This window comes from Apis florea, unplaced genomic scaffold, assembly GCF_048593485.1.
Source record: "Apis florea isolate Af1SG1 unplaced genomic scaffold, ASM4859348v1 contig_2293_pilon, whole genome shotgun sequence".
Lineage (NCBI taxonomy): Eukaryota > Metazoa > Arthropoda > Insecta > Hymenoptera > Apidae > Apis > Apis florea.
In genome coordinates this window covers 3,422,315-3,435,739 of record NW_028256554.1, presented here as the reverse complement: position 1 = coordinate 3,435,739, position 13,425 = coordinate 3,422,315, and the positions used below count along the sequence as shown (strand labels likewise).

Below are 13,425 nucleotides of genomic sequence, written 5' to 3'. Positions count from 1 at the left end.
TAATGTAACGTGACAGTTCATTACCAATTATCTCTTTTCTTCTCTTTTCTTTTCTTTTCTTTTCTTTTCTCTTCTTTATTAATTATAATAATAGCAAAATCAGAAGAAAACAAATGGAATTTTCTTTTTTTTTTGAAATTTGTGTATTTTTGAACATTTAAATTCATAACAAAATCATTTTAAATAAATATGAATTTTATATATCGTCCACTCGTATCTCGTTTCCTTTGATTTCTAAATAATACCCAAGTATTTCCGCTCTCTTAATATTATTCTATTAATATAATTACGATGAGAGACACGAGTCGATTTTATTTTTCTTTTTTTTATTTTCTATCGATTCGTTTCGCGAGAAATAAAAATGAAATGGTGTAACGAATTTAATCATCTAGTTCTAATTTCAATCTCATCAATCCAGCAATTAATAAACGATATAAAATTTATTTGAAAATTAATAAAAAATAATATTCCAAATATGAAACGTTTCGTTAAGAAGCTTTCGCGTATAATATCAATTAAAATTACTATATTGAAAGGTATTTCTTATCAATTTGTTTTTTCAAAAAAACGAACGAATTTAAATATTAAATTTAATAGATCAGATTGCAATTAACGCGCAATTAATGGTGCAGAGCTATTCAACGTGCAGAATAAACAATGCCCAATCGAAGCGCTTACATTTCCATTTGCACGTACTTAACCAGATATCGAAAACGTCCACGTGGTTAATGACTTGTTTATAATACTATTGCATAACCGCTCTTCGAGATTATTTACCGATGCACCGACACTCCCGATCGATAATGAACGCATTAAAACCCCCCCTAAATTCGATCCGTATTGTCGTAAAGTGTCGGGAAATTGTAAAAGTAATAAATAATAAACAAACGTTGTTATTGAATAACCATTGGTGGAAAAGTTGATAAATATATTATACGCTAATTGGATTCATAGAATGGAAACCGCGCAAGGGATTATCCTTTACCTTTAAGCGCAATTACAAATTTCATGGTGGCATTTGAACACTATGCAAAGTAAGTATTCCAATGAATATTCAAACTGTCCCAGCACGAATAATTGCAATGCCAAGTATCTATGCTGAATCTTGCAGATTGTGTCGTAACAGCGCTAATTTAAATAGATTTACATTAAAAACAAACATGCCAAAACATCCATCTAAACGGGGGAACAAATATTAACACGCGGTGGAATTCCAAGTAGTATATTTCTCGCTCGGTCGATCATTTGAATGAAATTATAATTGCTAAAATTCGAATCGCGAATGCCGCGAGTGAATATTTCATTGACGTTAATTTTCCCAATCGCTTGGCGATAATTCGTGCATATCTTAAATTTTAAAATATGCACGAAAATAGGTTGTCGGCAAGGTACGAAGATCGAAAATCGCCGAGGATCCGGTCTCAACTTTCTTTCTTTCCACAAGTCGAGGAAAGATTCGAGTTCCAAGCGTCTCCCGTGGATTTCGACACGAGCGGCAGCACGAGACTGTGGTGGACATCGGTGGTCGGACGAAAAAGGGAAAAATAAGAGAGCGGAGAGCGAGAAGAGCGAACATCAAAGCTGAAGCCACAGTTGATACCGAGGGGACAATGGTGGCGCTCACCAGAGACAGGAGAAAAGGTTCGAGGAGCAGCTAGGAGGTGTGTGTGTGTGTGTGGGGGGGTGTGTGTGGGAGAGAGAGAGCGAAGAGAAACAACAGGGCTGTGGATATTATAAATCAAGATGAGGTCCGTAAAGGGAACGCCGGTGGCGAAGGCGAAAGAAGAGCGAAGAAGAAACTTAGGAGGGAAAACGGAGGGGGAGGGAGGGGGGAGGATGGTAGCGGGGAGGGAGGGGGAGGTATAAGGGATAAGAAGGGGGAGGGGAAGAATGGTCGTACATCACCGGTATTTACGACGTACCATCGTAAATCAATGATCGCACGAACAGCGCGGTTCAACGAAATTCCTTTTCCCTTCCTATATATGCCCCCTTCCCCGACCCTTCCTTCCGACCATTCCTCCGCTTCCTGTACACGAGCCGATGTGAGAATCTGTCCTGCCATACATCGCCTTGGACAGAGGATGGTGAAACTTAAGAATCTTTGAAGGAATCTTTGCCCCCACGGCCAAGATATATCGACGATTTATCCGCCAAGACAAAAACTATTTGTCTTCGCTAGCTGAATTTTCGAGCGTAAGATGAATTCATCGTTTTCGTATCGCGCAATTTATGCGGCTATACCCCGACGCCACCTTCGATCGCCGCTTATGATCCCTTTTCTCTCCCTCTTTCTTGGAAGTCATATCGATCACTCTTCTCTTATTTCGCGACCAATTTCGATGAGCGAACAGCACAGAGATATCGTGTATGCGCGAGAGAGAAACGAATCGGCCAAATGTTATCCGACACCAGTTGTCCCTCTAGCATTCGTCCGTAGTTGAAGTGAAAAGGAAAAAGAAAAAAAAAACGAGGGAGTTGGAGCGAAGTGGAAGAAGAAGAATAGGATAATTATCCATTTAGTTATGTTTGGACAATCGTTTCGACCGCAACAACCTCCATAATCCCGAGTAGGACAATCTTGTAACGACGAAGTAAAAAAATATTCTTAAAAACCGTGTTTCTCTTGTCTCGGTAATTCAATACCAGTTAAATCACCGGCAATGCAGATAACGCCGAGTTTGCCTCGAGCCCACGGTACCGGGAAGTAGTGGGGATAGGTTGTGGCCATATATCCGGACATGAGATAGCGAGGTCGTAAAATCAGTCAATCGTAAAGTAATGATGTATCGAATGTCAGGAATAACTTTTTGACACATCTACGTTCAGATAAGGGTTTGAAACTTGGGGAGCTCGAAAGAGAATGGGTTGCATACAGCTCGAGTGTGTATCTCGGCCGATACTCCAATTCGTTCCGAGAAAAAAAACGGCAAGAAAAGGAGGAAAAGAATAGGAATATAAATCAGAACGACCATGTGTCCAGTTTCTTTTCCTGTCGAAAAAGAGGATGGGCCAGTGGGTTAGGGTCATTCGGCGTTGAAAGGAACGAAGCATTGTTTGTGGGGGCCCTTTAAACGTCATTTAAACCGTGACTGTTGCCAGCCCAGGAAGGATCGTTTTAACAAGGTTTGGGACAGAGAGCAGGTCAGATCTCTTCTTTACCATACAGCGATTATGCCACGAGGCGATGCCCTTTGCGCCCGCGGCCACCTCCAGGAATCGACTTTTCTCGTTTTGCACAAAGAAATGGTTCATCACCTCGCCTCACAGCTGATCCCGGGTGATCCGTGTAAAATCACGTTGCGCGATTGTCGAAATCCTCCACTCGGCAACTCATCCATCCATCGGGGAATGGTGAATCTCCCATCTCGACTCGCTCGAAAGATACGATTTTACGTATATTTTAGGATCAACGTGAGCTGGCGTTCCAATATTTTTTCTCATAGTTCATAATTATGCGCTTTTCGCTTCGGAAAAAAAGGAAACGAGCGTTATATTTTTCGAACAAAGTATTTTACGACATAAATATATTTTATCAACGCGCATATAATACACCGAACCATGTAAAAAATTTAATTTATCTAGGCGGTACTCGCGAAGAATTTAATCCGTGCAATTTTTACACGTTCCGCACAAACGGAACAAATGTCCCCTTAAAAAACGAAAAAAGTGGAAAATAGAGGGGGGGAAAGCAAAGGAAGACGGTGGAGGATGCGTAGCATCTTGGCGGGGACAGCCGTAAAAAAGGCGCGGTGGAAAAAGATGAAAGTGACCCTCGAACGGACTTTGAAAAGAGCCATAAAAGTACAATGAGGGGTTAGAAGGAAGACGCCTTCGCTTTCAGCGTGGTGAAATGACGAAGGGAAAGGGGGAGACGTTCAACGGAGGAGAGTCTTGGCTCCCAGAAAATTCGTGTTTTTTACTCGAACGTTGGGAAAGATTACAAAGAAGAACGGAAAGAGGACAAAACCTTTTTAAGATGTACGAGAGAGAAGAGGCGAAGTGTCTCCACGCTTAGATGATGAAACTCGCTCGCGCTGGTTACGACCCTTACACGCTTTATCATATTCGAGCGAATTTCGTAAAAGTCATTTTTGAATACGAACCTTCTCCCCCTCCGTCACAATTTTCACGATGCGTATAACCGCGCACGCGGAACGAGGGTTGTCCCTCACGTGGTAGTGTCTCCGGGTTTTTATCTTAATTTACCAGTCGTTTCGCTAATCTTATTTGCTCGAGCTGGACGCAGTTTAATTCCATTAGCGAAATTAAAGTTCTAGCAAAGAGTATTTAACTTCGGATCGATGCTACTAACCCGCAAACCATTAAGATAAACCCCGGTGAACTCGATTCTGAATAACGCGGATGGGAGAGAAATTTTTTTCGTTGCGCGATCATCGCTTTTATTCCACAAAAAAAAAAAAAAAAAAAAAAGGAAAAAGAAAAAAAGATGCGAAATCATCATTTTCGTTTGATAATGTGGCGAAACGAAAATAACGTAACGTATGATGTTATAAACATATAGTTTTCGACTCGCAAAATGTTACGCAATATAACGAAATTAAAAAAGTGAGGTTATGATAGAATTAGAATGGTTAGAATGTATGGAGATAAAGGAGGACTGACCTGATATAAATGATGACCCCGTTGGTGCATATCCTTTTCCATCCACGTGGTACAGTAATCGCTTGTTGCTGCTGCTGTTGCTGCGTAACCACCGCACTACCGTTCATTGTCAGCACTACATTTTGTTGAACGACGTTGTTATTGTTCGAATTGTTGATGCGCGAAAGCGGCGGCTGACGCGCAGCCTGCTGCGCGCACGAACCACCGCCGTTAACCGACGCGGCAGGCAAACCATCGTGTGCCGATTGACTTTGACTTTCGGGACTGCTCAGGCTGCTATACGTCGACGATTCACCGGTATCAGATCGGACAGAGTCACAGCTAGTCGCACCACTACCACCACTACCGATAACGACAACACTACCGCCACCACTGACAACACCGACATTCGAACCGGACGAAGAGAGCGACGAGCCGGTTTGGTTATCGAAACCGTCCTGTTGCCGGCTTTTCTCCTCCATATTCATGCTACGTTGTTCGACACTGTCGCCTTGAAAAACACTCGCGGACGCTTGAGACGGTTCGTTTCGTACGTACGCGACACAGGCGTCGTCGCTTAAAACACCGACGCAACCCTCCCCGGGATTCCCTTGCGTGATTCCCTGGCTACCGCTACCGTTGTAACCGTCGGCCAATCTCGCCCCTGATGGATAAACGTCACCGTGAATCCTCGTTGGAAATAATTTGTTGGATTGTAGCATTTCACCGACGTTCACCCTACTACAGATCGGCTCCACGTTGCTCGTTGCGAGGTTATCGATATTGCTCGAATCGTTTTCCAATGGATTTCGGTTTTCCGGATTTTTGCCGTCGCACGCCGCCGCTACACACGTCATCGTGGTGGTCGTGGACGTGCCGGTCGTTTGAACCATATTCGTCGTCTGTCTGTACAATAAACCGTTGTTGGAGACGATCGATCCATAATCTTCTTCGTCTTCGGTGTTACCGGTGGACATGGATCGCGCCGATCGGCTCGACTCTCCATCGGTCGACGCATATTCGAGCGGTTTTAACCGGCAACAATTGTTGACCGTGGCTCCAACGGTTGTGCCGTTGTTATCGTTGCAGTAAATGGCGGTTTTGGCGGGAAACGTCGCCGCCGCCGTCGCCACCTGCGGCGGCAGAATGCCGGCGTACGTTGCCTGCTGTGGAGACTGATAGCCGACTGCGGTAGCAGCAGCAGCAGCGGCGGCGGCATTCTGACCGACCGCCGTCGCGTACGCAAAATTCTCCCCCGAAACGTAGACTAGAACGCTGTTTTGTTGAATCCCCTGTGCGTGTTGAGGATGTTCTTGTTGCTGTTGTTGTTGTTGTTGTTGATTATGGTGGTGATGTTGATGCTGATGTCCGTGAGTCGGGAGAGCAGGGTGTGTGGACGGCTGCTCAGGCTTGCCGGCCATGGTCCAGGTCCAGCAGCGCTGCAAGTAACCCCGACACGGACATCACTGGGACGCAGGTAGCACGCCTACGTGGAGATACCTCCAGGTTCTGCCGCATCCTCCCATAAACGGAAATGATCACGCGTCTACCACCAACGAAATCCACCGCTTTCTATCGGTCGTTCCTCTTGGCCACGTAAACTCATCGATCATTCGAATCTCACACCTGCCATACGCGATCTTGTTATTCGACATCCTTGGCTCCACTGTACACCGCATACCAGATGGACAGTTCACCGATCGTTCCTCTCTTTTTTTAATTTCTCCTCGATAAATTTTTAAATCGCGAACACGCTCACACAACACTTTCTTCGGTGGATGATCACAGACTATAACAACGGTGCCAAGATTTTGAAATTAGAGAGTATCCGTCGGAGGAAAGACACGCGCTATTCACCGGTCAATGCCCGTCTAACCTCTCTCTTGTGATTGGTACACACTCTACCATCATACTAGTTTCGTTGATTGTTCGTAATTTTAATATTTCGGAAATCACAGTAAAATTATCGGCATTATTCTCTTTGTTCGATTTATTATGTATCATAGAAAAACAATATGATAGATCATAGTTGATAGTAGATCAACATTTCCCATTTGATCGATATATTTTCGTGAAAAATAAATTCGTTTCAAAAATGAAAACGTTATTTTACTTTTTTTATATTCGTATGGACTAAGAGATTTCTTCTATGAGAAAACATTTAAAAATTGGATAATTGCTTATAGTAAATCGTATATTCTTAAATAAATTCTATGACATTCGGAGCAAAAAAAATAAAAAAAAGAATAATTCTTTTAAAATTTCCATTCCCAATACCCGTTTGACGTACAGTAAATAATAACATTGTTTATTAGAAAATTACGCGTCTGTTGTCATTTACAAGGTTGATTTACAAAGCGACGATTCATTCATTTGTCTCGTTTACCGATTCAGTCGCGTTCAAACAACACAATGGGGCCAAGCATTCAACTAACCTAGACTCTTGAACACGCTGTTACACGTTACGCGGTATAGTAGGTTACGCTGGAAAACGTAAAGTAGGAAATTTTAGCGAATGTTGCAGATCAACGAACAACATTCAAGTCAACTTTGGTGAAAAATAGTACTACGTTTATAAATGAGAAAAATTTAATTTTGTCGGATAAATAGTTAAGGTCGTTGTGTCATTGCCATGGTCCTGTCGCTTTATTCGTGGTCGCAGTTCTAATTATTCCGTTTCACATAGATGCACTTTTCGATTAATGAATCGCACTCAATTATGTCATTATAAGCCACTGTCACTAAAAAAAATACGCTATTTTGAATCTTCGTTCACACACTATATAAGAAAGCCATTTTCTTCGACACTGAATACGTAAAGGTTAATCGTGACCGAGCCACGGTTCGCTCGATCGGTAATGGCGCGAATACACTCTCGGTATAAAAAACACTTTATATTGCCGTAACAATTCACGTTAAATCGCACGGACGGACGTACGTCGTGTTATGACGCTGTGTCATCGTCACAGCAGCAGTAGCACCACCACCACCACCACCACTGCCTCCACCACCACCACTAGTACTACCACCACTACCACCGGTCGCGGTTACGAACTCGGGTTAAGTTAACTAACCCTCTTCTCGACTCGAACACCTGCGCGGGCCGCGCTCATCGTTTTCACCGAACCTCACTTCTTGATCGCGTGGAAACGTACGCTTATTATATTCTGACTAACACAGTTTCCTCGCTTTCTCGCACTGATCCCTCGTCGTTTACTTCGTAATCACTTCCTTTCGTAAAACACTTCTTCGACATAAACTATTGAGCGAAACTCCATTCTGCAGATCCTATGCGTACGCTGTTTTCGCGTAACTGATATTGGAAAAATATGGCTCCCTCCGCATACCCAGAAACCTTTGCGGCATCTCGACGGCTGGCTTTCGGGCACTCGTATACGCACGTTACAAAAACATCGACCCTCGCTGCGATTATATCGCCATCGTTAGGCTATTCTACGTAACTCAAAGGCACGTTAACATTGTTACTTCCCACGAATGCCACCATTTAATATACTCGCATGCGTATACCGTTTAAATTTATATAAGTGTATAACAAATCTTTCACATATATTTCTCTCAATGAAAATTATTGAAATATTGTCTAATATTCGAATATTACTTTCACAAATGGACTGATAATTATTAAGTAAAATTTAAGAATTTAAAAAAATAAATTTGTTAAATAATATATATAAAGAAAATTGAAGCATAACATGCATATGAGGGATCAAAGGTCAAATTTTATAACAACTTTTTTTTTTTTTTTTTTGACATACTTGACATTATACGTTTTCCAATTTATTTGAGACGATTCAGAAATGTTCTAATCAATCACCAATTTATCTATGTATAATAAATAAGATTATAATACGCGTCTATTTAAATTCGCTATAGTATTTGCGGACGAGTACATGACCTTGTATACAGTAAATTACGTGAATGTGAAGGCGTGTTTAATTTAATGCAGGCGATCATTAAATTGGACATTTGTTCACGCGCATTATTCAAAGAGTATATGAAACACATTATAATGATTAAGAGAATGGTCTCTTTACATTATTAGATACATTTTTTGAAATAATTTTACTTTGATTCCAGTATTATGATTATATAAATACTGGAATACCTTTTCTTTATTACAACAAACAATGAATACGCGCAATAGTCCTGTTTTACACACTGATACCACACTCTTTTCTTGGATTATATGTTTTATAAACAAAATATTTTTTTTGGTATCATTATATGCCAATATGAGATTATAAACAAATTAAACACTACCTACATATAATGAAATAATTGAAAAAAAGAAATAAGTAATTTTGAAATTTTATAACCAAAATTATAGCATATATATTTGTTATAATAGAATATTCACCAATATATTTCGTACTATTTTTATAATCTCGTCGTTATTAATACAGACATCGAGTTAAATTCTGAAAGCTGGTATTATAATCAAATACTAATAATTTAAAGAACTTTAGGGAATACGAATACAGGTAAGGTACTAATTTGACTGTCTAACTTTATTTCTAGCATTTAGTATGCGCGTATCGATCTGTATCGAAAATCGTTAAATAGAAAGAAATTCACAAATAGCAGAAAATAATCAGAATGTTCAGCGTTACATGATATAGTTGATTATGTTCACTATTAACGATACACGATGTTGCATTAGATGTTGAGTAAAGTCAACTTTCCTTATCACTTTTCTTAATGATAAGTACATCTTTTTAAATACTTCTCTACAGCAAGCAATGAACTAATTTGTAATCAGTTTACCAGTTTTCACCAGAATTTATAATTTAATTTAGAAGTGATAATAAATGTACCATCAACAGCATTAAAGGTTTCCTATACAATTCAATATTTATGAATGATCTTTATATTAGTATCATTAGTGATTCTGTAGTCGTAGCTTTCACAGTCGTGCACATATCTAAACATTTTTCTCAGATTCTTTTCATCTGTCTTGAAAAACTTTGTTATATGTCCGCATTTTTTCATTCTTCTGTTAATAACATATGGTTCAGAATCAAGCGAATGGGACAAAAGTTTAAAATGAAAAAATGACCATATTTATTGTGAGACTGATGTAATTGAATTAATTTGTGGCACATTGGACACCTGAAGAACCTCTTTCGTCTTCCTCATACGCTTCTCGTTGTTCTCTTCGCCTTACTTCTTGTTCTGGATCCAAATCCATAAGAGAACAGTCTTCCGCTCCTTCTGGAATTATAACTTCTTCTCTTGGTGGTAGGCATTGTTCAAGTGTTGGAATGACGGAAGGGTCCATAGATTTCGGGAAATTCACTACAAATTGAATTATAAGCCTGCCGTGTGTGAAAGGATCTTTATAAATTGGCATTCCTTCATTTAGAATGCACTTTAAGTCTCCGTGCTTTACAACAGTTCCAGGATATGAGGTTATTACTAAATCTCTTCCATCTAAAGTGCGAATAACTTTCTGAAATCCACATAGAGCTTCTACAAGTTCTAATTGCATCCTCATAATTAAATCATGACGCGAACGTCTAAAAAAAAGAAAAAATTATAATACAATAAGAAATACAATCAATGTTAAATATAACAAAACAATTATATAATTACTTACTTGAAAACTTCATGTTCTTTCTCTTCAAGAAGAATAACAATATCTCCTGGCTCATAATCTGGTTCTTGATCACCTTCTCCAGCAAAGACAATCTTCTGATTATGTACCATACCTGGATCAACATGAACTTCCAAAATTTTTCTATCTCTAATAGTTTTTCTACCACCGCATTGTTTACAACGATCACGTGGATTTATGCGATCCCCTTGACCTTTGCAGTCTACACATATAGTCTGTAAATGCTGCAACATTCCAGGACCCAATTGTTGTATTTGAACTTGCATGCCAGAACCATGACATGTTGAACATTGTTCCACAGAACCTTTCTTTCCACCGATACCTAATATAAAGAATTTTAGTACATTTATAATATATTACATAATTTTCTATTTATAAAAAATATTTAATATATATATATGTTATATTATATATAAATACATAATATATACCTTCGCATTTATCACAAATAACATTTTTTTGTAATGCTAATTTGCGGACAGTTCCCTTATACAATTCTTCCAATGATACAGATAATTGATGTATAACATCTTGTCCTCTGTGTTCTCTCCTGCGACCACTTCTTCCTCCTAAACCTCCACCAAAGAACATATCAAATATGTCACGTGGCGAAGAAAATACATTTCCACCCGCTCCTCCTTCTTTTAAAGCTTGTTCTCCACCTTGATCATAAATTCGTTTCTTTTCAGGATTTGACAAAACTTCATATGCTTGTGAAATTTGTTTAAACTATAATAAGAAAATAAGATTTAATAGATAAATATAAATTGTAATATTTAAGATATTTAATATGTATTAAAATTAAAAATACCAACTTTTTCTCCTTCATTAGGATTCTTATCAGGATGATATTTCAGTGCAAGTTTTCTGTAAGCTTTCTTTAAATCTTCTTGTGTACATCCAGGTTTTACACCCAACACATCATAAAATGTAGTTTCTTTTACCATTTTTACCGATTTATTTTCTTCTAATGATGTTCAATTATTACAGTAGTATTTTTCCTGCTAAAGATCAAATAAAATAAAAGAATTATATATTATAAATTGTTAATTTAAAATATTATTTATTTTATTTATTATTTATTAATATCTTTTATGAAATAACAACTCATTAAATAAACAATAATCAATTATTCTTTACAATATACAATATGTAATTTTAATTCAATAAAATTAAATAAAAAATTCTATTTATAATAAAAAATTCATGTTAATAAATTTACATATATAATTTTATTTAATGTTTAATATTTTTTTATAAATGTACTTATAATGTACATAATCATAATAAATGTATTTTACCAGAAAATAATATCAAAATTGTGTATATTTATTAAAACAAATTTTAAAATAAACAAGTTATATAAATATAATTTAATAAAATATAATAATAGATAAATATATTTATAATATTTTAAACAAACAAACATAAATAAATAATATTATAAATTATAATATATTTTAAAAAGAATTTTTATACTATCTTCTTTAATAAATTATTTATAACTTAGTTCTATTTATTTATAATTATTATTAAATAAATTTAAATTTAAAAGAAAAATCAAATACTAAAAAATAACATAGTAATTATCATAATAATTATTTAATAGATTATAAAATATATTAATTGTATAAGTTATTAAAACTTAAAATTTATTAATTAAATGAAATATACAAATTTACAAAACTGATTAATATTAAATTTCATATTACATTATGAATAAAATAAATATTTAATAAATTACTTATAATTTTTTTTTTTTTTTTTACGAAATATAAAAACAATGTTAATCTTTATGTATACTATATATAACTATATGCATTTTAAATACAAGAATTATGTGTACTGACCTTGAACTTCAAGTACTTGTAATTTTAATAATGATATAACACAAATAAATATATATATTAAACGATTACAAAATTATTTAAATTTATGTTGGATAAAAGTTTTATATTCAATATATTTAAACTTCAAAATACATTAATTATTTACTCATAGAAAAAGTACAACGAATTGTATCCATGTGCGTGTTTGGTTTCAAAATGGCGACGAGATTCATTTTAAAATAATAAAATGTAATTAATTGACATGAACAAAAAATTAAAACCCGTTTCAATTTAACGCAGTATTTGTCGTGTTATGAACAAAGAACACCACACTTTCTAGATCTTTCTGCTAGCATATATACATATATATACATATAGATAGCCAGAAAAAGCTTGGACTACCGGTTAAAAATTAGACAAGAAAAAAGAAAAAATATCAAAATTATAATTTTCTCAAATAAAAAATTGATTTTAGTTTGTAATTTAAGTAATATAAGCGAAATTAAAGTTATTATAATTTATTACGTCTAAGTGACAGATATACTTTGCAAGTTCAACCACATTTGGTATTGACACGAGTAAGGCAATAGGAACATCCACCATTTTTCAACGTTAAAGTGCGAGTCATGGACGAGCATAACTTATACTATGATAAAATTCATTGACGCGTATTTCGTAATATACAATATGTTTAAGCATGCATACAATTATTATTCAACCTTCAAATGTCCACTTCAATTTCAAAATCATTGAAAAAGTTCTAAAATTAGGTCAATATTCTGTAATATTTTCAAATGTTATGTCGTAAATTGATTCTGCATGTTACTGCTATATGAATTTCAATCCCAAGAAAAATTCACGAGTTCGCAATCGATCGCAAGATTCAACGGTGGAAATTCCATTCATCTGCGCATATATTCTAAAATATTCTAAAATTCTCGATTATTAATGTTTAATCCTACCTGTATCAGCAGAGAGGAAGCCACTCGTGGAAAATATCCGTACCGTGAAGCCTCGTCTCACTCCACGTAATAGTATTTGACGAACTGTTGTAAGCGAATAGAACTCTCACCAATATTACTGCTTGCTTGTACCCGTTCTCGAAACTTCCTAGGAGAGTAATGGACGTTACTCGAAAGGGAACCAATCAGGTAGACAGAGAATTGCAGTCAGCGCCAAATGCTATTACGGTCTTCCTAAGAATTTCGCAATGTATATTCCAATACTTTATCGATAAAGAAGCAAATAAATATTTTTTTTTTATACTAAAACGAAAATACATATTAAATAATGTTACAAAATTTTTATATATTCTAAAATTGTAATAAAAATTATAATTTTTATTAAAAAATTTGT

At 36.4% G+C, this 13,425-nt stretch overlaps 2 protein-coding genes across 6 annotated transcripts in view; both read right to left on the bottom strand.

The window, feature by feature from the left end:
• Positions 1-7,547, bottom strand: part of LOC100871385 (uncharacterized) — a 295,923-nt gene extending 288,376 nt beyond the window's left edge. For all 4 annotated transcript variants that reach the window (XM_086903631.1, XM_086903632.1, XM_086903633.1 and 1 more), the window contains exon 1: positions 4,627-7,547. In XM_086903631.1, the coding sequence (XP_086759757.1) occupies positions 4,627-6,026 (1,400 nt within the window). In that variant the 5' untranslated portion in view covers positions 6,027-7,547. The remainder of the gene's footprint in view (positions 1-4,626) is intronic.
• A 1,386-nt stretch (positions 7,548-8,933) lies between these two features.
• Droj2 (DnaJ heat shock protein family (Hsp40) member A4-like) lies at positions 8,934-13,258 on the bottom strand. Of its 2 annotated transcripts, none has more exons than XM_012487791.3 (5): positions 13,032-13,258; positions 11,056-11,244; positions 10,672-10,969; positions 10,223-10,562; positions 8,934-10,142 (listed from the first exon to the last, which is right to left on the bottom strand). In XM_012487791.3, exons 2-5 carry the CDS (start codon positions 11,185-11,187, stop codon positions 9,713-9,715), a joined length of 1,200 nt encoding a protein of 399 aa, XP_012343245.1. In that variant the 5' UTR covers positions 11,188-11,244; positions 13,032-13,258; the 3' UTR covers positions 8,934-9,712. The 2 variants fall into 2 exon arrangements, with proteins under 2 accessions (XP_012343245.1, XP_012343246.1); XM_012487792.3 differs by having other exon boundaries at positions 11,056-11,241; positions 13,032-13,245.
• Positions 13,259-13,425: the final 167 nt, after the last annotated feature.

Bases quoted from the DNA above. Each gene is read 5' to 3' on its own strand.
- Droj2 (XM_012487791.3), bottom strand. From the start codon at position 11,187: ATGGTAAAAGAAACTACATTTTATGATGTGTTGGGTGTAAAACCTGGA. The intron at 10,970-11,055 runs GTTGGTATTTTT...TTCTTATTATAG, and splicing joins ATCCTAATGAAGGAGAAAAA to TTTAAACAAATTTCACAAGC. The intron at 10,563-10,671 runs GTATATATTATG...TCTTTATATTAG, and splicing joins TATTTGTGATAAATGCGAAG to GTATCGGTGGAAAGAAAGGT.